This window comes from Rhagoletis zephyria, unplaced genomic scaffold (genome assembly GCF_001687245.7).
Source record: "Rhagoletis zephyria isolate East Lansing unplaced genomic scaffold, Rhagoletis_zephyria_1.1 Rzeph_scaffold_00125, whole genome shotgun sequence".
Taxonomy (NCBI): domain Eukaryota; kingdom Metazoa; phylum Arthropoda; class Insecta; order Diptera; family Tephritidae; genus Rhagoletis; species Rhagoletis zephyria.
The window spans coordinates 1-27,139 of record NW_016157209.1 but is presented as its reverse complement, the minus strand read 5'-3'; the positions used below and the strand labels follow the sequence as shown (position 1 = coordinate 27,139).

Genomic DNA, 27,139 nt, shown 5'->3' with positions numbered 1-27,139 from the left:
AACAAAAAACTTATCAAATATCAACGGAATTGTTCAAAACTTTCAAACGTGCAAGGTATTATACTAAATTGCATACCCAATAAGTTTCTAAAGGTTTTGAATAAAAAGATGAAAATTTTGATGAAATCTTTTTTTTTAATTTGTTAAGTTTCCTGAATTTTTCACAAAGTTTTAAACTTTGACTTAAATGGTTTATGTTATAAAATCTAGCATATTTTTATAAGCAATAACGAAAAAATTTATCACGTAAATAATTGAGAATATTGTAAAAAATAAATGTGCTATTTACGTGAGCGCCAAGCATCTGTTTAAATCACTCGTTTCCTTCGTGGAATATACTCGTACATCGAAGTATATATAGCTCATGATATTGTCCACAATATATTTCACCAAAAAATATAAGTCACCATGTTCTACTTCAAATGTACATATATTTGTTCTTTTTCTGGTTTATGTTTTACTACATTCAGTTTTTTAATGTCTTATAATTATGTTCATCACTCTTTTTCGCATTAAATTAGTGGTAATTATAAAAATTAAATTAAATTAAATTAAATTAAGACGAGCGCCAATGTATGTAGTATGGATGTATGTCTATTTGTCTTTGTGTGTGTGTTGCTTACGCAATTTCATAAATCCAATTCAACCTGCCCTCCATACAAACATACTTTCAATTGCATACATAATTGTATTTAGACATGTATGAATGTATGCAAATACATTTACTATATGTATGTATGTATGTATAAATATGCGCTTAGCTTTAAAGTCTTTTACATTTTGCATGAAATGTCAATGGAAGCTTTATAGTTCCAGTTTTGTTTTTATATACGCCAACCTTGTTCGTCATCAACATTTGAATCTGTATCGGAAGGTTCTTCGCCATACATATCGGCCAATTTACGGAAACGTGGTCCGAAATTCGACAAATAGTCAAAATTGAGATCACCATCGTCAGTACAGGACGCCAGACTCGACAGACTGCCGTCCGAATTGCCATCACCTTCGTACGCATAGTGCCGCACATCATCCACCGGATATGTGCCCGCTTCTCGATCACAATTTTCTTTTTTATCACCCAAGAACCCACCAATATCGGGTATCTCATTATTGGGATCTTTCATCGCTTGCAGCGCATGTGGATCTTTGTAGAGTTTCTCCTCGTAGAATGGCTGCGTGCGCAACACATTGAGATCATAGTCGGTGTCCCGCTCACCGCCTCCCTCATCTTCGTAGTTGATTATCGTTTCTCGAATATCATCAATGTCTTTTTCATGCCAGCCGTTCTTTTGTTTCTTCTGCACGACCACAGCCAGTAGTATAATAAGCAGGAGCATTATACATGCCACAATCGCAATGATGAAGTTTCGATCAATGCCGAAACTTACCGCTACAGCAACGGCGCGTTGGCAACCCGAATCGATGTTGCGTGATATTGCAGGTGCGCCCAAATTGTAGGTATGATTGTTGATTGTCAGATTGCGTATGCAGCCGAAAAAGCCTTGCATGCTAGGCGTGTAGGTCCAGTTAAGTCGCTGACCAAGTTGGAATAGATCTATGGGTGTGCCGCCTAGTTGCAACGGTGCATTAACATTTAGGAACTCGTTGGGTCCTTGCGGCGCGCCCAAGCTCATGCAGGTAGACAATCGGCAGTTGTCTACTGTCATCTCAATACTCGTCTTCTGTAGTATGATGTCCAACTGATAGGATTTGCCTACCTGCAATTGAATGTGCCGATGTTCGATGCGTATGGCACCAGAGCCGTAGTCCACCGTCAATGTGGGAAAACCTTTTACCAACTCTAATGACAGGAAGTCGGATAGTGGCAAAAGTGGATTATAATTCAAGGGCCCTAGGTACATAATTAAGCCTTGGTCGGTTTGGGGCGCCACTTCGAGGCTAATTCTTGTGTTTTCGCATGGCGATATGGGTTCATAGAATGCGTAACCGTTGCCGTAGAAGCCAACAGAGACCAATTCACAATGCGGCCCCGTAAAACCATCGATGCAGTCGCACAAATCGTTCTCGCCTATGCGCGGTGTGCCACCGTTGAGGCAGTACGAGCTTAGCCTCGCTTCACAAACGCAATGCCACTCAATAAAAGCTGTCACCCCCACAAATGACGATGTATTCGAGTAGATCATGTACGGAATATTCGATTTGTGTAGCGTATTCATGCACGACGCTTCGCATTTGTAGCGCTCGATGAGACATTCATCAATATTCACCATTAGCATTTGTAAGCCCAATTCATTTTCGAGCATTTGTTGATGTTGCGCTACAATACCATTCAACTTCTCGGGTGCATAGTATGGTGAGCCATGTGCCGAATACCGCACATCTAAGGTGTTGTTTGCATTTTGCAGCACTGTGAAGACATCTACATTTGTAACGGATGTATTGAACAGTTTGGCGAGCGAAAATTGCAGACGATCTTTTAGTGAAAGTGAGTCGTCAGCTTGCGCGTCGCGAGGCACACTAATAAAATCCTCTTTGGTAGTGTTGTAAATACGTATGCTGCCACTTTTATCAACCGCTTCTTCGGGCAACTCCCGCACAATGACTGTAACATCGGCATCTACGGAATGTCGCGGTATGAAGGTCGACTCTTCGGTAACAACGAATTCAAGCAGATATTCGCCCTCTTGTGTATTTTCAAGCATTGTTATCATGCCTGTGCTCGGATTCAAGCGGAAATTATCGTGTGGTATGCCATTCTTCCAGCGGAATTCCTTGTCCTCGAGATCCCAGTCATCTGGATCGTCCACAAACACACGCCCCACATCGGTATCAGGCGCTTCGCCTTTGTAATTGTATATAAATATACGCGATGAACCCTCCGACATCGCATTGTCATTGTCGTCACCAATTATCAGATGCAAGATGCTCACCTTACTTCGTTTCGGTTGTCCGGAATCGCTAATTCTAATGGGTATATAGTATTCCTTTTGTTCCTCGCGATCGAATTGCACATTTGCGAATAGGTAATCGTTATCGATGCTAAACTTGGCCTTAATATCTGGAGACGCCTCACTATCGATGCCGTAGGTATATGGCGGCCCATTCTGCGGTTCGTCATAATCATTCGCTTGCAATTGCACAACTTGTCCGGGATTTCGGTTTTCTTGCCAAATAACTGGCATCGTATTCACCAAGAATGGCGCATTATCGTTAATATCCTGCAGATTGATTATCACATGCGTCACCGACTTCAAACCATATCCATCTTCGTCAACGGCCGCGATCAGTACCTGCCAACTCTTGTGACCATCTGGTGGATCACGATCCAGCGGCTGTATGAGCTTTAAGCAGCCGTCATTGTCAATTGTTAGCATCTTCTTTTGCTCCTCTTTTACCACCGAATACTTGATGTGCTGATCTGCTGAGCGATTTTTGATGTCAGGATCATAAGCCTCAATATTCAGTATACAGTAATCGTAGACCATTTCTTCTTGTATGGTTTTCGAGTACTTTTCCTTGAACTCTGGTGGATTATCGTTAACGTCCGCGATTTCTATCTTAACAGTTGCATAATCGTCGTAAATACCATCAAAGGCACGTATCTTAAGCACATATTCGGTAATGTTCTCATAATCCAGCCGTTGGTTCACTGTGATCTTGCCCGTTTTCTCTTCGATTTTGAACGCATTCCCAACATTGCCACTTTCAATTGTGTATTGAATTTGTGAAGCATTATCTTCATCTTCGGCCATTACCTCAATGACAATAAAATTAATGTTTGCATCTTCTGGCAAGCGATCAGGTACATATTCGGGTAGCTGAAAATGTGGCTTATGATCGTTCTTGTCCGCAATTTCGATGCGAAACACTTGTTGTCCCCGATTTGGCTCGCCATTGTTGTATAAACTTGATGGCGAATTGTCACTAGCAATCACCTTCACATTGTAGAAGTCACGCTCTTCACGATCGAATGTGGTCAATGCCGTTATGTTGCCAGTGTGCGGATCAATTTTGAAATATTCACGATTATCGGCCAACTCAAAAGACACAATATTATTCGCTTCTGTGCCGTCCATATCAAAAGCACGTACCTGCATCACAGGTGTGCCTGGCGGCTCATTTTCAAGCAATGTACCCTTTTTCACCTCTGTGAAATACGGTATGTTATCGTTTACATCCTCCACCTTGATTTTAACTATATGCTCTGCCACTAAATCGTATGTGTTGCGCGCACTCATTGTCAATGTGTATTCTGTGACAGATTCATAATCGAGTAATTTTCCCAAACCAATGGTTACCGTCGTGCCGGTCTGATTGAAGACAAAGGTCTTTTTACTATTCGTTTGCTCGGTTCGCCCCGTAATTAATTCGAAGATGACTTCCGGTTTGTCGGGCACATTTGAAACGGCACGTAACGTAACAATAGGCGTGGAGTAGTTCATGTAGTCTTCCTTCAGGTAAATAGGATCTTCGATGGGATCAACAAAGGAGGGCGGCTTCTTTGACGACTCAACAACGCGTATACGCACTTCAATTTGCGCATCTTGTGGTGGGTCTGGTACTATACTATTATAGGCACGTACATTGATTGTATAGTATTGGCCAGGACGTTTGTCGATGGGACGGTTTAGATAAATAATGCCTGCTGCTTTGTCGATTTTAAAGTATAAATGATCGCGATCGGGTAGAATTTCGTATTCGACAATACTATTGTTGCCATCATCCAAGTCACTGGCCGAGATGCGCATCACAATTGCGTCAGGCTGCAAGTAGAGGAGAGCAAAAAATCTAAATTCAAGTAAGGATATACGTTAATATTCATAAGGGGGTTTGAGCCAAGAAAAAATAAAGCATTGGCTTTAATTTACATAAATCATTACTCAGTAAATTATAAATTCAAATAAAATGAGATACGCAGTGTACCAACTTTACGTACACGCGATTTTTTTTTTACTCACAGAATCCAACAAGAATACTGTTGTAATTATTACTTTAAGAATTTATGTATGTAACACTAGATATGTTCAATGGAGAATCCCACTACCTAGAAGCCAAAGATATATTGCCTTATAAATGCTACAAAGTACACGAATTCCTATCTTTCAGACGTTCGACCATGGATGAAATGGATGAAATCCGGCATTCGGACCCTCAAACATCAATACGCACACCACAAATTGGCGGAGTAGCTCGTCCAATTACCGAGTAAAGTGTGTAGGCGCCAAATAATTATTTATTTTATTTTTATGTGTTACAAAGTATCAAAAACAGGTAGGACTTCTTAAAAGGTGGCATGTAACCAGTGTTGCCGCTTTGGTTACTATTAACCAATTTTGGCTATATTTTTCTTGCCTGTGAAGTTGTTAAGGCCTTTCCCGTTTTGGTTATTTTTTTAATATTTACTGTAGTTTTTAATTGACATAGGCCAGCTACATCTGTCGAGGTTGAGGAGAGTAGCAGCAGCAGTGGCAGCCCCGGCAGTGAAACCAAGTAAGAATATTTGGAATGAATGTATTAATATTACTTACATATGTATGTATTTGTTTTATAATATACAGAATACATAACATAAGTACATGGTCGGCTAAAGACTATGACGATACTAAGACAGTACATATATAAATACCTCGTATCAGTGGCGTAGCCAGGATTTGGCGAAGGGGGGGATTAAAAAAAAATTTACATCGATAACTTAAAGTTGTGATACACAATGGCTAGAGGCGTCGCACTATAGGCAAAACACGAGTTTTTGTTCAAAATCGTAGATCTGCGCTTAGAAAAGAGATAATGGAATGAAAATTTTTTTATCGTGAAGATAAATGATCATATAATATAGGAAAACTATAGAGAAGTTACAACAACAATAACTTAACCCTTAAAATACCGTTCAAAATGTCACTTTTTTTGATTTTGGATTTTGGCTCCCATTCCACTAGAAAACACTATATTTGATACACCATTAGCACTGTTTCTGAAAGATTTCTCTTTATTTTATCTTAAGACTCGATTCTTGGGACATTGGAAAAAGAAAAGCTACCTTTAAACTCTAATAACTCGTAAACTATCAGCTTTCACAAAAAAAAATATATAACAAAAATGGTTATACTGGTCGATATCTTTACGAAAGTGCAGCATTTAACCCTTTAATGCAGAGTCTGTCATCTATGAAACGCCTTTTAACCCTTTCAAGGCAGAGGCAAAATGGTTCTCAATATGTTTTCAACGTACTTTTTATTTATTTTCATTTTTTATTTATTTTTATTTTTAATATTTTTATTTTTTTATTTTATTTTTTTTATTTATTAATTTTTTTTTTATTATTTTACTATGGAAAATTTTTCTACGATTAATATCTACGTCAACATGAGAAAAAGCACGTTCAAAAGCATATTGAGAACCTTTTTCCTCTGCCTTGAAAGGGTTAAAAAGCGTTTCATATATGACAGACTCTGCATTAAAGGGTTAAATGCTGCATTTTATTATCTCTTTTCTAAGCGAAGATCTACGATTTTGAAAAAAAACTCGTGTTTTGCCTATAGTGCGTCGCCTGTGGGCATTCTTTCATATATGTATGTATGTGCTATTTCTACCGTTATATATTTTTTGTCTACTCGGTTATTCCGTGGGGAATTCATGCTTTATTTAAATTTAAAAAATTAAATTACTACACCATTTTAATTAATTAGTGTGTAGTCCAGTTTTGTTTTGTAGAAGTTTCGTTAGTATACACTTCAGTTTTTACACATTGAATATATCTGCATATTTATATATTTACGCGTATCTATTTACATTTATTTATGTACAAGTCTACAAAATCTTATTAATTATAAAGCGATTTTTAATCTTCCTTGCTTAACACACATTTTTTCAATTACTTCCTGTGTTGTAATCGGCACATCATTATGTACCGCTAACATCGTTAAACCATTCAGCCGCTCCTTAATTGTATAAAAAGAAGGGACAGGACAAATAAGATAGCATATTCAACAATTGAGTAGTCCACTTGCAAAGTGCGCTATGTAAATTTAATTTTTTTTTAGATTTTTAGTTTTTGGTGGGTTTCATGTCCACTAACAGCAGAGTGAAAAATTTTTCTTTATTCTGAAAAAATAGCATGGAATGTTAACTACTCTTGCAAAAGTCGCTATAATACTTATTTATACACTTTCAAATATCTCCTCTTCGTATGAACTTAGAAAACTGCAAGAAAACGTGGTAGTGTCGGTGCCTAGTGGAAGAGGTCGCAAAAAAGAAGCAAACCAATCTTCCTAGACGAGAGAACGCGAAAAGCTAAAAAAAGCTAGCTATGTAAAAGTTACAGTTTCAAAACTTGCAATATTAAATTTTTAAATATAAAATTTGCAAATCTACCATACTGGAATTTTACTTTTTTAATGGTATTAGGCTCTTATTTATCCAAATTTTCAGGTAATAAAAAAAGATACAGTTCGGATGTTACTTGTTGTCGTAGACGTTTTTTTTTTTTTAATTTATGGTTTACTTTTATAAAATCACATAACGCTGTGTGCAAGTGGACTACTCATATATTCATTAAAAGATAATTTGTCATCCGTCTGAAATAAAAAAATTTTAAATCACAAGGATAAATTATTATTGTGTTATTAATTCAAAAGTAAATAATTGTAGTTCAATGACGAAAGGGGGATCTTAAAATACATACAATATGGTTGTTCACGAAGATTAGGTATTTCATTGATTCTTACAAAGAAGTGGGAAACTGTGTACCTATGTACTAAACGTTAAAAACGTCATTTAGAGTCTGGTAATGTTTACGAAGATATTAACATTCATACATATGCATCTAATACGGAAAGGCTGATTTTCTAAAATATGTATTTACATATTAAGGCTGTAAGGATTTATTTTTCAAAAATGCAAATAAAAATTGATTTTCTTTGGTTTGTAAACTTTTTCTATACGTACTGTATAAAAGAATTTGTGATGTCTGAATTGTTAATCTAATAAAAAAAAAACTGATTATTTTTCCTCACATTTGGTAACTTTTTCGTCTAATCTTGGTTAGAAAGTTCTTTGAGCGACGGCAACAGTGCATGTAACTCCGTTGTTTTTGGTAGCCACACTTTAAAATTTGTACTGAAGATGTATTTTAAAACATCCTACCAAAATCTGTGAATTAACGCAGTTTCGAAAATGGTGTTGGTTATGGCCTTTGTGAATTATGGTAACGACATGTCCATACGTACATAGATATGTATTTATGTACATTAGGCATATGAATAATGTCTATCGATGCTTAGAAATCGTGAAAAAAGAACAAAAATAATATTTTTGTGTCAATTTGTCAAAAAAAACCCTCCCGCAATAAACACTATTTTTAAATTGTCCCTTCAGTTTTATTAAATTTATTTAAATTAATTTTAAATACACATTAATAAAGACTAAGTATCTAGTATAAATAATTAATTTAAAGATATTAATTTTAAATTTAAAGTAGGCGGGGTTTTGCAGCTATAAAATACATCCTCAACCGCCTTTATTTATCATTCCGCACAGATGTTGTTACACTGCTGGTAAATAATAGCGAATTCCTCTTTTATTTAGTGTCTTAAAAAAACAGGTGTGTGTCTTTTTTAAACTGGAGGACAGATTTTTCAAAGAACGCAAAATCGTTTTTATGAAAACGTGGTCAGCAACATAAAAATTACACCATCTACGGCATATAAATTGACAGATTGGAAACAATTGGGCTTTAAACTTTGGCAGAATAATAAGGGTTAAAATGGCAAGAAGCGCTCTCGTATGTATAATAACGGCTCTAGAATATAGAGTCTAGATCGACGATAGTAGTAGTTACTATGTCAATACTTGAGTATTTATGTTACTCAGCTCTGTCGTGATAATTCCTTTTGTCCAGTTTCGTGTTTTGTTTGACTGAAAATTTTCTGATAGGTAGCTGATTAAATTCCTTATGAAAGAATCTAATGATCCAGCTTAATGTAATTCTGATTTTAGCCAATTGACCATCATTTCACATGCAAAATTTCCTACTGAATCCGAATATGGAATCAAATTTAATGAAAGTAGAAAAGTTTCACAGATATAGCTAAACTTCGGTTTTATCAGGTTTGAAAAAGTCCATACACTTTTGCAAATATTTGCATTTGCAAATATCTTCAGAAGTGGTTACCAAATTTCAGTCTTTTTCCTTAAAATAAGCCCATTGAATTTCCGATTGAAGTTGTATAAAACACTTTTCATTTAAACGGTCCGCCTCGGAGCTATTTACGATATTTTTGAGAATTTTGCAATCAAAAAGTGATAGTTATAACTGGGTTCAAACTTTTCAATAGGATTCCTGCGATAGGTTTTTGAAAAATAATCTTTATTTAAAATCATATCCCGCTATATCATTGCATGATACCATGTAGATTTCAGGGTTAAACATTTTTACACTACCACTGGTAGATTTAATTTTTCCAAAAAAAAAGTTGAAAAGTACATATGTACATATGTATATTGTGCTTATCATATACAGTGGGGTGTATAAATGAGTACACGGTGATTTTTTTGTAAATATTTGTAAGGTTTTTAAAGTTAAATTTTTTTTATTTTTTCATAAAAATATAATTCATGCTTTAACCAAAACCATATAAATCAAACTATCAAACTTTATACAGAGATTGGAAAAATTTAACAAATTTTCATTAAAATTGCAACTTTTCAATAAAATTGTTTGAATTTTTTTGAGCATGCTCTTTGGTAGCCCATTCAGTTTTAAGCGACTGAAAAATCGCGTTGATTTTTAGTTATTTTATTTTTTTTTTGCTGACGGCTTTTCGCACTTTTTTTCATACAAGCCTAAATTTCTTATAGAAGAAAAAGCGCAAGACCATTTGCAAAGAAAATAAAAAAAAAATCAAAGCCAGTTTTTAGAAATTGCACTTGTTATATGAAAAAAAAACCGCAAAGGCCGCCAGCAAAAAAAAATATTAAAAATCACCGCGATTTTGCAGCCGCTTAAAACTTGCACTTTATTATACTGAAATTAAAAAAAAAATCAGCAAAATTGCACACTTTTCATTCAGAATTTTTAGAGCATTTTTACCCAAAGTAAAAATTCTCGTAAATTATCCTTGAAAAGAACAATTTTGCAGCCGACATATTTTTAAAAAATATCGCGTGCTCTGCTAACTTCAGTGGAACTGCCGAAGTCGGCTTAAAATTTAGAAAATTGGATAATAACCACGCCCACATCCCATATAACGGTAATTTAGAGAAATACGAAAGCTTCTATAAATCAGTAAATACTGAAGCTAATTTATTCAAAATTGATTTTTGCAATAATTCTTTAGCAAAAAATAGGCTTATAATAAAAGGTTGGAAAATTGGCATGACCCCGCCCACTTATAACCACATATGTGTGTCTTGGTAACCGCTCTATCAATGTGTACCAAACTCGGTATGATTATTGTGGTTGCCACATAAAGGCAAAACGTTGAAAGTTTTGAAATCTGACTAAAATTACCCACACTTTTTTATAACGGTAGATTTCAGAAATGTTTGAAACTTTGATATTTCGAAATTTAAGGAAGCTAATTTTACCCAAAATTGATACTAACAACAATCCCTTGAAAAGAAGTAACATTATTATGGAATTTTGGAAAATGCCGCCCACATATATCTATATAAGTTTATCTCATTATATCTAACTGAACGTTCTATCGAAGATGATTGAAATAGACGTAAAAAAACCACTGATTACCGGTAGTCTTCGGAAAGGAGAAAAAAACTACATTACATAAATACTTTTTTTTAGCATTTGAATTTAAAAATTGGGACATAGTTTTGAATAGAAAGTTTTTAAAGGGTCAAAAATCAAACCTGCGCCACTAAATAGCTACTCGCTCGAGGCGACAAACTTGAAAAACTTGAAACTTGGCAAAATTGTAAATTCTTTTCGATTGACGCTGCACCATTCTTTTTTGAGAATTGCATCGGGCTGCAAATGTCGGATGTATCCTCCTGACTTCCATCTTCACAGTCTTGTATTATGGCAAGATCGTTGTTTAAACGCCGTTGATTTCCAAAGAATTCTTCATTCTCATTATTTTGGTTGTTTCTGAATTTGGAGAACCTGTAACGTCAACAGCGTTTTTCGATTTTGTTTTTGTAATTCATTTTTAATCCATTCTTCTGCGACTGAAATAGCTTTTAAGCAGAAATAACGAACCTCTATTTGTATTTTTTTAATACTAAAGAAATTCATATACCAGACCCAAGGTTGATTTGTGGTAATTAATTTACATTTTTGATTGAAATATTTTTCATTTGGTACCAAACTTGTTTAAATTGGATAAGCGGTTTGTTTATTATCCGGAAAAGAATTTTAATTGGGAATAAACAATATTTGGCCAAGTTTTGGTAAAAAAAACTGTTATTTTCGCTCCCTTCTATATTCGCATTCGCAAAAGATCGCCATTGAATATTGCGAATGCGAAAGCGAATGCGAATGTTAAAATTGATGCGGAAGCTCCGCGGTTGCGAATGCGAATATTCGCAACAACCCTGGTTTGAAATGGCTACTAAAAAACCGCTGATTTTTTACAATTTTTGTATTAAGTTGTTACTTCGATTGGAAGAAAATTAATCGAAATAGTGAAGAATCTCTGAAGCTCATGACCAGGGGACAAATTTTGTGGAAATTGCCTTTTTTTCTGCTAAAAAGATAGAGCATATTCGATTAAGAATGTCCACGATTTAGCTTTCCCTGATTCCATATATCGCTAGCTTAGAAAGAAAAGTTGCTAAGTCCCATTTTAAAAATTTTACAGGAGAGGAAAAAATCTTCCTATAGCCATTTTCTTTAACTATTTCGCTAGACTTTGAATCAAACATTTTGCGCGTTTAAAGCACAGCAAAACTCCATAAGAATCAGAAGGATTCGATATTTATTAAAAGATGTCGTATTATTTTCGCCTTATCGGATTTGTGGTGCTTCTTTTGGACTTAGCAAATTTTCCTTTTATTGCTTATGAAGAGGAAAAAATAAAACAAGTACCTTTATAATTTTCGAAACGATGCGTATTCAATTTCTCTAGCCTCCTATATCAAAATATGAGTTTTCATAAAAAGTGGACTTAGCAACTTTTCACTCTAAGCTAGCGATATACACATTTGATGTTGTCTTGTTTGCCTTTTTTAAAATATTTGCATTTTTTTGCCTTTTCTACCTTTAATTGTAAAGGGTAAAAAAAAGCCCTTATTCTTGATAATAGGAAAGTTTTAACCGTTCCATATTTAAATTGGGCGCCACTTGTATCCACCCACGTCGAGCGAACGCTTTGTACATTCAAGGCTTTTCTTCGCGAAACGCGAATTAAAATGCTGCCAGAAAACTTCAAAATGCATCTTGTGGTTCAATGTTACTACAACTATAGAGAATAAAATTTAGTGAGTTAAAAACTCGAAGGAGAAAATAGTAAAAAAATCAAGGTACAAATTGTTCATACACATAATGAAACTAGTTCACAGTTGTTCTCTTTGTACTTGTAAAATAAACATTTCTAAAATAAATGTATTTTTTTAATTATTTCTCGGTTTTGTCTATTTTAGTGCCTTCTTTTGCCTTTTTGCGATTTCTACTTAGTGCCTTTTTCTGCCTATTTCGCTATTTTATTTTGCCTTTTTTTAGTTCATTTTTATTCGCTACAAATCAGCTGGTTATTAATAACTACTTGCATTTTTGTTGCGGCACGCTAGCCTCACGTAAAAGGTAGAGAGATGCAAATACACACAATCTACCCAACTGCCAGCAGTGTTGCCATTTGAGCTATTTTCCAGCTAGATTTAGCTATGTTTTTTGCCGTTTAGCTAGAAAAATTCAAATTTAGCTGCTGGCTTTTTTAGCTTTTTTCTGAAAATTATTTAGCACTTTCTAGCTTTTTTCTAAATTTAGGAATAATAAAAAATATTGTTCGAATAAACACTGCTCAATTAATCTCAAAATTGTAAAAGGCGATAAACGCAGGTTGCATGTCCATATGTTCACCTATACTGTATGCGCCCGTAACTCTGTTTGAGGGAACAAATAATCGATTATTGTAATGCTATATTCATCACTAACATACTTTTGGCACAGTTTTCTGTTGACGACGAGGATTTTGAATATTTGCAAAACTGCAGAAATATAGAAAGGTATAAATTATCGAATTTAATAATTAACATTTACTATTCAAGATATGTATTTCAAGAAATTTGATATGCTCGCACCTCAAGGGAGTATTATCGAGGCAGACCATGGAAGAGCAGCCTCCACCCAAAATTTTTCACATTTGAGCAATTGTCAAAAATCTTCTTTTTTTAATCAAAAAGTTGTTTATCGCAACTACCTTATTTTTTGTATCGTGCAAATAACATTTAATTTTCTATTGGATGTAAGAAAAAAAACTAATAAAACATATGAATACTTTTAGCCTTTTTTTAGCCTTAAACATTTTTTATTTAGCTGTTTTTAGCTCCTTTTTTTTGTACATTCAGCTGGATCGCTGAAAAAATTCTGGCAACACTGACTGGCAGTTTCATCCTTGAGCGGCAAATGCGCAACTGGGTCCGTTGAGTTGCGATTCTTTGATGAGTCACGATATTTCTTAAAGGTTGAATTGGTTTATTATAAGCGCACATTTAGTGTTTCATGTGGATTAGTAAAACTAAATCTTGACTTGTCATTTCTTCATAATATCGCGCCTTTCCTTACCTTACCACTAATTATATTACTTATACAACAGAATATTCACACAATCCCAATATTAATTTTAACTCTTTACTAACGAAATTAGTCACAAGTAAATATTGGAAGAGAAAAAAAAGGAGACACTTTAATTAACTAATTAAATTAAGCCTGAGTCATGCAGCTGAATATGTACTCGTAGTAAATATTGTACTTTCCTCTAGATCTGCCCAGATCAAATAATCCACACACATCTCGACTATGTTCCTTTAATTTAGTTAGTCGAAGCGTTAACGAATCGCGCAAAAATTCTACTGAAGTAATTACAAAATAAAAATATTAAATAGAGCAGAAATGCGGAATGGAAAGCAAAAAGTCGACGTATGTACCTATGTCGATGTCGAACGAAACTAAGCTTTAAGTGTTGCAAGTGACGCGAAAAGGTTTCAAGGTTCTATCAGAATGTAAGCTAAGCTAGGTGTTGGCTGGTGCATTGAACTTTGTGGAACTGGAATGCTCACAAGAAAATACGTAAAGGTAAGCACTAAAGTGCCACAATGTAACCGCTTTCTGCAACAAGAAGCTTAACGCATATATATGCACACGAACAATTGTACACATCTGCATAAATATTTTCGTGATTTGGAATACACTTACTTACTGGAAAAGTAGCTTTTTCCAAAGCAAAAGCCTTCACACAATTATATGAAAAAATAATAGTAGTAATAATTAGATAAATTAAAAATAATAGATTTCAGAGGAAGAAGAATCTCCCGTCAGTTTCTCCAGTGAACTTTCTACTTTTTAAATTATAACATTAGATAAACGGTAGGCGAACGTGGCGCGGCGGCTCTTTGCATAGAAACTGGTGCTCTTTTTAAGGCGGTTAAATGGTTATATTTTACTTAGATTTCAACAGTAATATTTGTAGTGAATAATACCACAGGCCAATGGCTGAGATCAATTGGCAAACAAGAATTTACTAAAAAAGTTATTTATGAAGCGTAAATCAAAAAAAGAATAAAGACTAATTTTTTTTAGCCTTACTCAGACTGACAAAAAATCATTGCAATCCCTTGTGACTGCAATCTGTTGAATAATTTTGTTAAATATGACTGCATTCCTTAACACCGCTGATGCCTACGGTGACCATATTTATTGCAGCCGAATATGTGACCATATTTATTTTGCCAATTTTTTCCCACAAAAGCTAGAGGATTTTAAAACCTTTTTCAATAATCCTAGCTTTATTAGCCCTGGAACAGCATCTTTATTTGGCATAGGTATATTTTTCGACCTTTTGTGAAAGCAGCACATAAATATTCAGTTGTACCATCCATCACACATTTTTACTTTGTGGTCGGGATTTACAAACAATCCTAGACAGGAAAACATGATGAAAATATCCGACTACTTTTGAAGCACGAGTAGTATTCGATTGATTATTTTCAAACTCGGATTTGGGCCTAGCACAATGCAGTGAATACCCTGCAGTGAAATCCCAAAATAGTCAGGAAAAAATACTAGTTTACAACTAGAATTTCCTGACAGAAACCGAACTAGTTCGAAAATTACCAGACTTGTGTACCAAGTACAAAACAATTTATTCATGCCCTGTTTTATTTGACTTCGACAGTTTAATACAATGAGGTACACAAAATATTATAACTTTTATTTGGGTATATTGTAAACCATTAAATCGAATACGTATTCAATTATACCAGTCCTGTTAAATAATGATTAATATTCATAATGATTATTAATTAAAGCAGGTTATCCAAAAAAACCTGCTTTAATTAATAATCATTATAATTAATTACTTAAAAAAATTTTAATTAATTCATTAATTTCAATTACATCATTATTTTTTTTATTTTTGATCATTTTCAATTATTTTTGATTTTTTTTTTTTTAATACACGATTAATATAATTATTTGATAAATTTCTATTATCAATCAACAAGCCAAACTATAGACAAAAATTAAGAATATTTAATAACTGCTTGAATTATTTATTTATTTTATTCTTATTACTTTTATAAACTTTTAAAAATAATAGACTGAAATGTGCAAAGTTAATGAATTTAATTTCTTTTAATGAAAGCTTTTATTTTTATTTTAGTTCACTCAAAAATTATCTAAAGGAATTTATTTTTCTTTTAACTAAAATGTTTTCTTTTGCATATTCAATATTATTTAAAAAGATAAAAATATAGTATTTATTGTATCTGAAACATTTTATTTTTAATCATTTTTAATGAAAAATGCATTTAAATTAATATTCGAAAGTTTGAAATATCTATGTATTTATTTTTGCTTTTAATTAATACTTAAAAAATGTCACACTAATTATTGGCAAATTTAAGGCTGCTAAATAAAAATGTGCAATATATTAAAGTGTACTCAAAAGTATTTGATTGTATATTCATAAATTCATTTTATTTTTTTGACTCCCAAAGTAGTGGTTTTGGTCCATAATTAGACTAGTATTTTTCTGTCTATTTTGAACTAGTACGAGACTGGTAGATTTCTGACCGAAATCTGATAATTGCCATCTCGTAGGACATCCCCATGTAAAAATACCAGTTGATTGCATGGAAAAAAGATAGTTGGCTGACTAGTTGGGCATGCGGTTCATACTAGTTGTGAGGTATTTTACACCTGGTACATTTGACTACAGGGTAACATCCCGAACGAGCTGAATTGCAAAGCGAGCCTTTGAAGGGTTCCACTTACCTTCCATCTTTGAAAACTTCTTTACTTTTACATTCTCATGGTATCCTTCTTATTTGGAGTTTCTTATGTTGAAGATACAATCCCTCATACAGCCAGCAATAATTTTTTTAAAGAATATCTTCTCTCTTCAAAAAATTCGAAAATTTCCTCCAGACGGGTAACAGTACCCGAAAAAAACATTAAGCTGTGTGGATTTTGTTGTGGGTTTTGAAATCCATTTTTTCCGTTTTTAAGTAATTCGCATTTAAAGTTGCAAAAAATACCGAATTCAACCTCACTTTTTCCTTTGTACACCAATTGCACTGATATATCGGTGTTGCCATACATACCAAAAAATGCCAAAAAAAACACAAAACGGAAACAATAAAAAATGCACATAATGTCGCTCGATGTTTTATTAAAAATTGCAATTATTTATAGCGCGATTTATCGAAGTATCGATTTTATAATAAAAAGCGGCGCAGGGGAGAATATTTAATAAAAAACCGCGCAATTTTAAATTAAAAATTTTCATTATTTAGCGAAGTATCGATTTTATAATAAAAAGCGCAGCAGGGGAAAATTTTCAATAAAAGATAGCGCGATTATTTATTGATGTATCGATTTTATAAGAAAAAGCGCCTCAGGCGAAAATTTTTATTTATTAAATTCTCCTGAGGTTTGCACAAATTTTAGAGGTTATTATTTTTATGTTTTTAGCAGGAACCGAAAATAATCATTATTTTTTAGATTTTAATCAAAAAGATCAACAAGTTGTAATCGTCCGAAAACAATTTTAACTATAATCACTTATTTGTATTCGTACGTCCTACTGGAATTTATAATGATTTTTATTTCTCGAGTTTAACCAATAAAGATTAAAGATAATAATTAATATTTAAGTTTTATTTTTTCACCCTGAGGAAATTATTTTTACCTCATTTATATTTTTTCGAACAAAAATAAGGATGAGTTTTATTTTTTCACTTAAAAATAATGATCATTCAGAAAACTCAAAAGCTGTACCAACTTCATTTCCGATATACATATCCTTTTCAGAGGGTGCCCCAATAAAAGGAATAAGTAAGTCCCAAAAATTTCAGGTAAAAATTTCAGTCCTTATAGCTTTTTAAATTTTATAAATAATCATTGTATTTAAGTGGAAAAATAATACTCGATATTAATTATTATCTCTGAGCGGAAAAATAAAAATCAAAAATCATTATTTGTGATCGAAAAATTAAAAATCAAATAATAATTATTTTCACTGAGCGAAAAAATAAAACTCAATATTATTTATTTTTAAGCGAAAAAAATAAAAATAATAAATAATTGTTCAATGCTAATTTAAATTATTTTATAATAAAAATAAATTGTTGCACATTATCACACTAAAATTTAATGGTCTATAAAACTGCATACTCAAAAAATATTTAACACTTCTGAGTAAATAAGCTTGAAATTTGTATGAAAATTAGTTGAATTTTGTTTTTAATTTCTGCAAAGTTTTAAACGTGGGTTTACATGTATTTTTTTTTTATTAACTTTATTTTGATTGAAACTGAACATACTGAATAAAAATTTTCAATGGTTAACCATAAAACAATATGAAGTGCATAAAGCTTATGAGGGAAAAATACCTTAAAAAAATACAAGTGGATGATCTTTAGCAAATGATCACTAAACGGTATATACCTCGGCTGAATTTCATGATTTTTATACAATTATAGAAATATAAAGTAAACACTTGAATTTTCAACATAAATTATGCTTTTATGATTTACTTTGAACCATTTTCCACGCAAAAATCTGAAATCTGATCTACCATTCTTGTCACAGCTTTTTTTAATGTTTTTGGAATGAGTAAACGTACTCCTTTTTATTGCAATGTACTCCCATGTACTCCCAAAAAAAAAATATCTGGAAATGTACTCCTTTATTAGTTTTGTACTTCTTTTGTACTCCTTTTTCCAGCTATTAATATTTTATTATATACAGGGTATAAAATAACAACTGTTGCACAGTTTTTTTTTGAAAAATAAAATTGGCCTTTATAGATTTTGCGAAAAAATTAGTTCATTGGTAATTATCCGCAGATTTTACTTCAATTTTATTGATTTGTTTTTAAATTTTAACCTCCATTTTGGGTTTACTGGCGATAAACACTTTGAGAGATAAGCGCAAGTAAAAAAGTCGTTATTGCATAGTTTTTAAATTCAACCTTAATTTGGGTTTACCAGGGGGGTTTGGGAGAAAAGCGCAAGCGGCACGCAAGTCTTCGTCGGTTACTTTATTACATATCTTCTGTAACCATAGGCTAATTTCCTCCCACTAGGAGGGGCGACCTAGTAACTGATGTCCAGAGCGTACTTAAATTATGGAGGGAACACTTTTCCGCCCTACTAAATGGCAGCAGCACAGAAAGTTGTGGAGAAGAAGAACCCGAGCCCGCAGTCGATGATGACGGAGTCGACGTTCCACCGCCTGACTATGACGAGGTACGTATAGCAATAACGCGGCTGAAAAACAACAAAGCCGCTGGAGCTGACAGCCTGCCAGCTGAGCTATTCAAGTACGGCGGCGAGGAGTTGATAAGGTGCATGCATCAACTCTTGTGCAGAATATGGTCAGATGAACGCATGCCCGACGACTGGAATTTAAGTGTGCTCTGCCCAATCNAAGAGATGTGTGCCGCATGTACTTATCTCCCAAAGCTGGCAAATGCAAATAAGAATTAAAATTTTAAAACCAATTAATAAAATTAAAGTAAAATATTCACAAAGTAAAAAAAAAACTTTGTTTAACAAAACCTATAAAGAACCCTTTTATTTTTCAAAAAACCTGTGCGACAGTTATTATTTTACGCCCTGTACTTTGCCATTCATATTGTGGCAAACACTACTTAGTAAGCAAAGTTAAGTGTGATAGTGAAAAAGTGTAAGCATGGCCGCAAGGTAGGTGCAGGGCGCTCGAATATAGAAATCAGAAAAATATTAAATTATTTATTAAAAAAATGGCCATACATTCAGGAAGAGTCTGGAATTCTTTCCTATGAGGGCGGTCATTGAAGAGGCGGTGAGCGAAGGGAGAGTGGGCGCCAACCCCCACCTAGGCTCTCTATGGGTCCCAGGGACCCCTTAGAAAAATCGCCAAAAATCACAATTTTCACTTGCGTCCACAGTATTTTTGCGTAGAATTCGGTTAGGGATTATAACCCTTACTACGTAGAATCCTCCTTTCTGTGTTGCCCGAGAAGAGAGGAGGAACCTCACTCTCTGTCAAAAGTGTATAACATTTCTTGTGGATATAATTCCGGATTCGGTATCCAAATATTTTTGCACTTAACTCCTTTCTGCGTAGGCGGCCTTCGGGCGCGCTTAGGGATTATAACCCTTACTAAGTAGAATTCTCCTTTCTGTGTTGCCGGGGAAAAGGGGCAGGCACCTCTTTTGTTATCAAGGGTATATAAAATGTCCCGTGCAAATGAATATTCAACCCTTTTCAAACGAAAAAACGCAAGTGAAAATTGTGACTTTTGGTAATTTTTCTAAGGGTTCCCTAGGGAACCATAGGGGCCTTAGGTGGTCGGGAGTAACATTTTTGTCAATGGCGGTTCATGCCCTCTCCAAAAAGGTCGGAAAAGGTGCCACGTCCACTCCCCCCTCGATCTCCATCTCTTTAACTACCACCCCCTATTGGAAAGCCAACCCATATATAGCATTTTCAGTTTAAATGAAACCATTTTCAAATTAAGCGAAACCTTTTTCAAATTAAATGAAACCTTTTTCATGTTAAGCGAAACCTTTTTCAAATTAAATGAAACCTTTTTCAGATTCAGTGAAACTTTATTCAAATTAAATGAGACCCTTTTCAGATTCAATGAAACTTTATTCAAATTAAATGAAACTTTTTTCAAATTAAATGAAACTTTATTCAAATGAAATGAAACTTCTTTTTTGGATTANGGTGCAGGGCGCTCGAATATAGAAATCAGAAAAATATTAAATTATTTATTAAAAAAATGGCCATACATTCAGGAAGAGTCTGGAATTCTTTCCTATGAGGGCGGTCATTGAAGAGGCGGTGAGCGAAGGGAGAGTGGGCGCCAACCCCCACCTAGGCTCTCTATGGGTCCCAGGGACCCCTTAGAAAAATCGCCAAAAATCACAATTTTCACTTGCGTCCACAGTATTTTTGCGTAGAATTCGGTTAGGGATTATAACCCTTACTACGTAGAATCCTCCTTTCTGTGTTGCCCGAGAAGAGAGGAGGAACCTCACTCTCTGTCAAAAGTGTATAACATTTCTTGTGGATATAATTCCGGATTCGGTATCCAAATATTTTTGCACTTAACTCCTTTCTGCGTAGGCGGCCTTCGGGCGCGCTTAGGGATTATAACCCTTACTAAGTAGAATTCTCCTTTCTGTGTTGCCGGGGAAAAGGGGCAGGCACCTCTTTTGTTATCAAGGGTATATAAAATGTCCCGTGCAAATGAATATTCAACCCTTTTCNGTGTACCTAATTAATTGTAATTTGTAACAATAAACTGCACACAGAATTTAAAAAAAATGTACTCCTTTCTTTTGTCATGTACTGCTTTTGTTTCTATCGAAAATATAAATGTACTCCTTTCTCCGTTTCAAATTTGGCAACCCTAAATGGAAAGCCAACCATTGCAATCTCATAACAATTTTCGAAGTAAGGCGACTTTTCTTAAATACAACCTTGAATTTATAGATTTGAATTAATTGCGTTCCAGATGCTTCACGATTTGCAGGTTTTAGAGGTTTTGTTTTATTTATTAATAAACCTTATGAAAGGTTGTCACCTCGAACGGCTTATATTTATTCAAAATTGATATATATATACATATATCTAATAGCTCTTTAGCAAATAAATTGGATTTTCAAAAAAATTTTGGAAAATGGCGGTGGCACCGCCCACTTATATCAGTCGGACAAAAACCACGGGCTCCACCCACGTAAAGGTAATTTCAAATAACTAAAAGCTAGTTATATTTTAGGAGGAGTGGGTTTTGTCCGATTTCAAAAATATTCCAGACGGTGCGTAATGAGGCTAAGCACAATGTGTATTCCAAATTTGGTTGGGATCGGTCAAGTAGTTTTTGGGATACGCATATACATATCATATAAGTGGGCGGTGCCACCCCCATTTTTCTAAAATGTTTTGAAAAACCACTTTTTGCCGTATTTAAGAAAAGTTGTCTAACTTCGACAATTTGTATGCTATTGCAATAAATTAGGTATCAGTTTATTTCAATTTACCCGATGGAAAATGCCGACAGTGGATCCATTTGAATAAAATCCAAAATTGTATCGTCAATATCCTATTGTACTTTAACAAATACATTTTCATTGCCAAAACTGCGATAGTTGGTAAAAGCTACAGAACTTAAAAAAAAATGATTCCGTAAAAACTTATATTCACCAGTTTTGAACAAAACATGGAAGCCGGGTTTGCCACGTTGGTCCGGTGTTAAATAGCAGTAATCCTGGGGTCCACATATTCAACACGCAACACCTTCGCGGCAACAGGCAACTAAGTTTTGTTCTAAACATTTTTAAACGAAATGACTTTTTAAGTTGAAACTTACCTGTTTATCTTCTGACATTGATTCATCGTAACGCGCCTTATTGAAGACTGGAGGATTATCATTGATATCTTCAATCGTCACTTTAAATGTGCACACATCGTCCAAGGGCGGCCGCCCGTTATCCGTTGCCTGTACTGTCACATATACTGCTTTCTCGTATATTGGTTCATCGCGATCGAATATGTGCGCAGTCACTATAACACCAGTTTTTGGATCAATATGAAATTTCGATCTTTCAGCTGCCGATTGCACAAGACTATATTTAATTTCTTGATCCGAATCCGGATCCACTGCCTGCACCATTATAACAAAAGTGTTTTCGGGTCTCTCTTCCTTCACAGATGGTTTGTAGCTGGCACAGTTTTTGAATGCTGGCTTGCGATTATCGGAATACTGTTCAATCTGGTTGACACTATTTTCATGCGCAGCCGACGACGATGGCGACATGCCGAAATAAATGGCAGAATTGCCAGTACGCGCTGCGGGTAAAGCTGAATAGAGAGAACTAATCGATTCTGGAGCAGGATGAGGTGATCTCCGTAGTCGCGTAAGCGGTAATATTAAACTATCTTCGACAGTTTGCGTATTGGCGGGTGTGAAAAAACCCGAAAAGGGGTCATCTCTGGAACTCGTAGATAAAGCGGATATGGACGGACTCAAAGCAGCGGAAACTAAAACGGCTGCATGCAAATTTATTAGTGCTAACGCAAACGCTAACGTCTGATATTTGTGTAGTTTTCGACAAAGATTTTTTCGTGAACGTAGGAATTGCGGCCGGCATTGTGCTAGGTGGTAAATTTGTGTTTGTTGTTGTGATTGGCAGTGCTGTGGCGACATTTCGTAGCATTACACCGCGGTGACGGGAACACGATTAAAAACCTGTTGTTATGACTTATATGTATGTATATAAAGCACTTTTAAATAATAGAATATCTTCTATTATTGTTATATATCAAGTTATACCTGATATTTACTAACTGCGAACAAGAGGAATTCAATTTACTGTGAATGAGTCACCCAGTATTTTTATTCATTCACCTTTATTTTCTTTGTACGATCAGCAAAACTGCCGTCACTAGGGGCCCCTCAAATCTATTTCCCAATTTTCACTTCTTTCTTTTTTACTTTAAACCTCTTCATTTACTTAATCTCTTTTATTTTATTATGCCGAGTGGACGGCGTTGCAATGGCAATTTTTGTATAATGTTTTCTTAATTACGTTTATTTTTCATTGAACTATTGCTCATGAACGAGCCATAAGAATATTTGGTTCATGCTATCGCTGACGTCGTCGCATCATCGCTCTAGCACTGCTCACTATTATACACTTTGATGTTTGTTTTGTTGTTGAATGCGCCGACTGCATTTTCATGGAAACGCCGCTATAAACAAATATAAAAACTCTATATAATAAGGCGCACGGCAACGCACATTCGTTTGTACTAAATTATGTATTTACACAATGATAGAGGCAGATTAACTCAATATTCAAGATATCTCCACTTGGTCGTTACAGTGTTTGTTTGTATGTATGTACGCACGTATACGTAGTAGGTACATACATATAGTATTTTTCAACTCTGCTTTCATTAGCAAAAGGAAAATTCCAACAAATACATTGACCAACGAACGTAATAATTAAGTTTCCAGGCTGGCTCTCTGCTACTCGGTGATACTTAATTTATTTATTTTTAACTGGTTTCACATTTACGTTTCTTCTTTACTGAACATATTTCTACTTTAAACAGGTAAATCCAGGTAGAAATAGTGGTTAACATGAGCACACACTTTTGACGCAAATACACAGTCGCTTTGCACACACCGATACGCAATGCGCTGCCAATGGAGGCGTCGCCGTTCAACTTTACACAATATGAAAATTCTCTCTTATTTTTTTATATTAGTGGTTGTTAGCCAAAAAGATACTACGAAGAATGGAGTCAAAGTTTTAACACTTCACAAAGTTTATTAGACGTTGCATATCTTAACGTTATGTACTATATTTACATTATGTAATCTTAAAAACAACTTCAAACACCTGGAACTTTTATCTAAGATGGCGGTAAACTTGACTCAGTTCCAGTTTTTTTTTCATTTTATGAATAATCCACGAATCAACTTCATTTTATGATTTTTTTTTGGCGTTCGAACCATTTTTTTCTTACTAGTATAATTCACGTTCAAACGGTTTTATTTTTTTTTAGCTGTAGCGTTTGTTATGGCCGGGCTAGTCCACCGGTCAAACGGTTTTATCAATATATGTATTTCAAATTAATTTGAATCTTTCCCCAAATTGAGCCACACAAATGCCAACTGCAACCGCGCCAAACGCTACACAACCGATCTCAACGCTCGCTCAGCAACAAATGAACTTCCAGCAACAAAACAAATGCATTCACTCAAGCAGTGTTGCCAATTCCGTGGGACTTCCTGCTAAACAAAAATCCGTTTTCTTGTTAACTATTCAGACAAAGAAATTTGAACAAAAACTTTCTGAAAATTATAGCAAATAGCTCAAAGGATATGTTTGTTAAATCGTTTGATAGGAAAACTCCAAAAGCATTTCTATAATAACAAGCAACCAAAAGTCTGGCATCCCTTAGATTTCGGCAACATGTCATCCACAAATGTTGCTTCCACATTTTGGACAGTGAAATTGTCATTAAAGCAGTGCTGCCACACTTCATTAAGTTTGTTCCACACGCTTTACTGGCTATTTCCATGAACCAAAACTATACGATCACATAAGAACGCGACGTTGTATTTGTAACTGGTTTTGGGAAAAAAAATCGTGGAAGCGGGTTCGTCACCTGAGTGTTTGTTTACATCACAAGTACTACACTTTTCCACTTTATTTGACTAAAGAATAGTTATTTCAACATGACAACACATTTTAAAGCATTTTAATGCATCATTACTCCGTTGTACTAATTTTTACAACGTTTTTATAAACTCGGTTTCTTTTTTATTTCATTTTATTTTGAACTAATTTACATAAATATTTGTAAGTACACTATTTAATTTGCTTGATTTGCAAACCAAGCTTCTCATACCATGTTCGGACCGACATCGAAAGCATGTTTTCGATACTATAACTAGTTTTCGACCTAAAACTTGTGTTTTCGTCCATGTAAAATCTGTCAAACTAAAACCAGTTTTCGCTGAAAACTACTTGAAAACTCACGTTCAATTCATTCCAATCGGTGCCTTTAGTATTTTTCGATTATTTATTGAAGTAGAAGTAATATTTTATCATTTTTAATACGCCATTTCGGTTTTATTGTTAATTGCTGGCCAAAGTAAAATAATAATAAAAGTAAAAGGTTGTAAATGAAAAGAAAATGAAGAAAAAGTATTTTCGTTTTGTTTTTGTGTAGCAAAACTGTATTCAAAAGGTGTAAGAAATGTCAACGAAAACTCTAACAGCCGGTGCGAACAGTTTTGAGCCCACAATACCAAAACTCGTTTACAAAGTAGTTGCGTTCCAGGTGCTCACGATATTCACGATTTGCAGGTTTTTTTGCAGGAAAGCGTTCCAGGTGCCGAAAAAACCTGTAAGTCAAACCCCTTTTGTGAGAGTAACTTGCTCTCTCTCTCAGTCAGAAGTTGCAGGTTTTAGTCCGAAGTTTTTCTTCCTGCAAGTTGAAAACGAGCTTTGGGATTGTGAGCTGAAGGCTGTTCACACCGACTGTTGGTTTTATCGTTGACATTTCTTTCATCCTTTGTTTACAGTTTTGCTACACAAAAACAAAACCAAAATACTTTTCCTTCAATTTCTTTTCATTAGCGACCTTTTACTTCCATACTTACTTTATTTTGGCCAGCCAATTAACAATAAATCCGAAATTACGTATTAAAGATGATAAAATATGACTTCCACTTCGATATATAATCCAAAAAAACTAGTGCAGACACCGATTGGAATGAGTGGAACGTGAGTTTTCAAGTGGTTTTCAGCGAAAACTAGTTTTCGTTTGACAGATTCTACATGGACGAAAACACAAGTTTTAGGTCGAAAACCAGTTTTACCAACGAAAACATGTTTTCGATGTCGGTCTAAAGTGTCAAAGTGCATATGAGCCGTTTTGTGTTTACACGTTGCCTGCATTTACTTGGTGCTTTTAAGAAATAATGAATGGCCTGTTAATGTATTATCAATTTTTATATATGTACTTTAAATCAAATTTATGAAACAAAAACTCAATTTCCAAGCTTTGCATTGAAGTGACAGAAACAAAAATAGCATGAATCTGCTGTTTCTCAAATTCTGGGCACGAAATGTGGTGTTTTGCGCCTCCATACTTCTGGACTTTGTTCCACTTTTGAGAGCAAACTTTTCGCTGTTATTATAAGTTATAAGTTATAAGTTTCGTGTTTTCGTTGTTTTCTTTGCTTTGTTTACTTTTCGCTCGTTTTCCAGTGAAACAAGATGGGTAGAACCCGCTAAAAAAATCGACTTTTTTCATTCTCTTGTTCTTACGTGATCTTGTGTCTTTCGTTCATGGCATTGTCTAATGTAAAGGCGCCATATACGATACTCATTTACACACGGCGATTTTTGTTGCCGCAACTCGTCGTTTGTTGGAGAGAGCGCGACGAGGAAAGGAGAGGGGCACCGAGTTGCTCGTGCTCGGGCAACACGCTTTGTGCTGTCGTTCGTCTGTGTAAATTGAGTTAAGGCCGGTCCACATAGAACTTTCGCGTTGGCTTTGGCGTTGGCGTTGGTTTGACAGAACGCACGTTAAAAGTATGCTTGCTACAATGAACGCTTGTCAGCGAATGCTTGGGCCACTAAATTAACATACTAACGACAGATAAATTAATATTTAATATCAATAATTGCATTAAAAACGATATTTCTTGCCCGCACTTGATTAAAAAGGAAAATATTTCACATAATTTTATTTATTTGCAACAGCTGACGAGCGACGCACTCGAAAAGTTGAGAGTTGGCCATCTTTTTGTTTTGTGTTGGCGTGAGCGTTGTCGAATTTTGGCTATGTGGACAGCTGCATTTGAATTCATGTATTCATAGTCAGCTGTTGAAGCGACGCCAACGCTAAAGCAACGCCAAAGTCCTATGTGGACGGGCCTTTAGCGGTTCACAGCTGACAACAACAATTGCATACACAAAAATCGTC

At 34.7% G+C, this 27,139-nt stretch overlaps 1 protein-coding gene across 7 annotated transcripts; it reads right to left on the bottom strand.

Annotated features, from left to right (window-relative positions):
- Positions 1-207: 207 nt before the first annotated feature.
- shg (DE-cadherin) lies at positions 208-24,359 on the bottom strand. Of its 7 annotated transcripts, none has more exons than XM_017636160.1 (3): positions 24,006-24,359; positions 21,999-23,380; positions 208-4,724 (listed from the first exon to the last, which is right to left on the bottom strand). In XM_017636160.1, the coding sequence occupies exons 2-3, from the start codon at positions 22,833-22,835 to the stop codon at positions 825-827; spliced, it is 4,737 nt and encodes a 1,578-aa protein (XP_017491649.1). In that variant the 5' UTR covers positions 22,836-23,380; positions 24,006-24,359; the 3' UTR covers positions 208-824. The 7 variants fall into 7 exon arrangements, with proteins under 7 accessions (XP_017491649.1, XP_017491654.1, XP_017491677.1 ...); XM_017636165.1 differs by having other exon boundaries at positions 24,037-24,359; XM_017636188.1 differs by having other exon boundaries at positions 24,150-24,359.
- Positions 24,360-27,139: the final 2,780 nt, after the last annotated feature.

Bases quoted from the DNA above. Each gene is read 5' to 3' on its own strand.
- shg (XM_017636160.1), bottom strand. From the start codon at position 22,835: ATGTCGCCACAGCACTGCCAATCACAACAACAAACACAAATTTACCAC. The intron at 4,725-21,998 runs GTAAGTTTCAAC...CTCTACTTGCAG, and splicing joins CAATGTCAGAAGATAAACAG to CCTGACGCAATTGTGATGCG.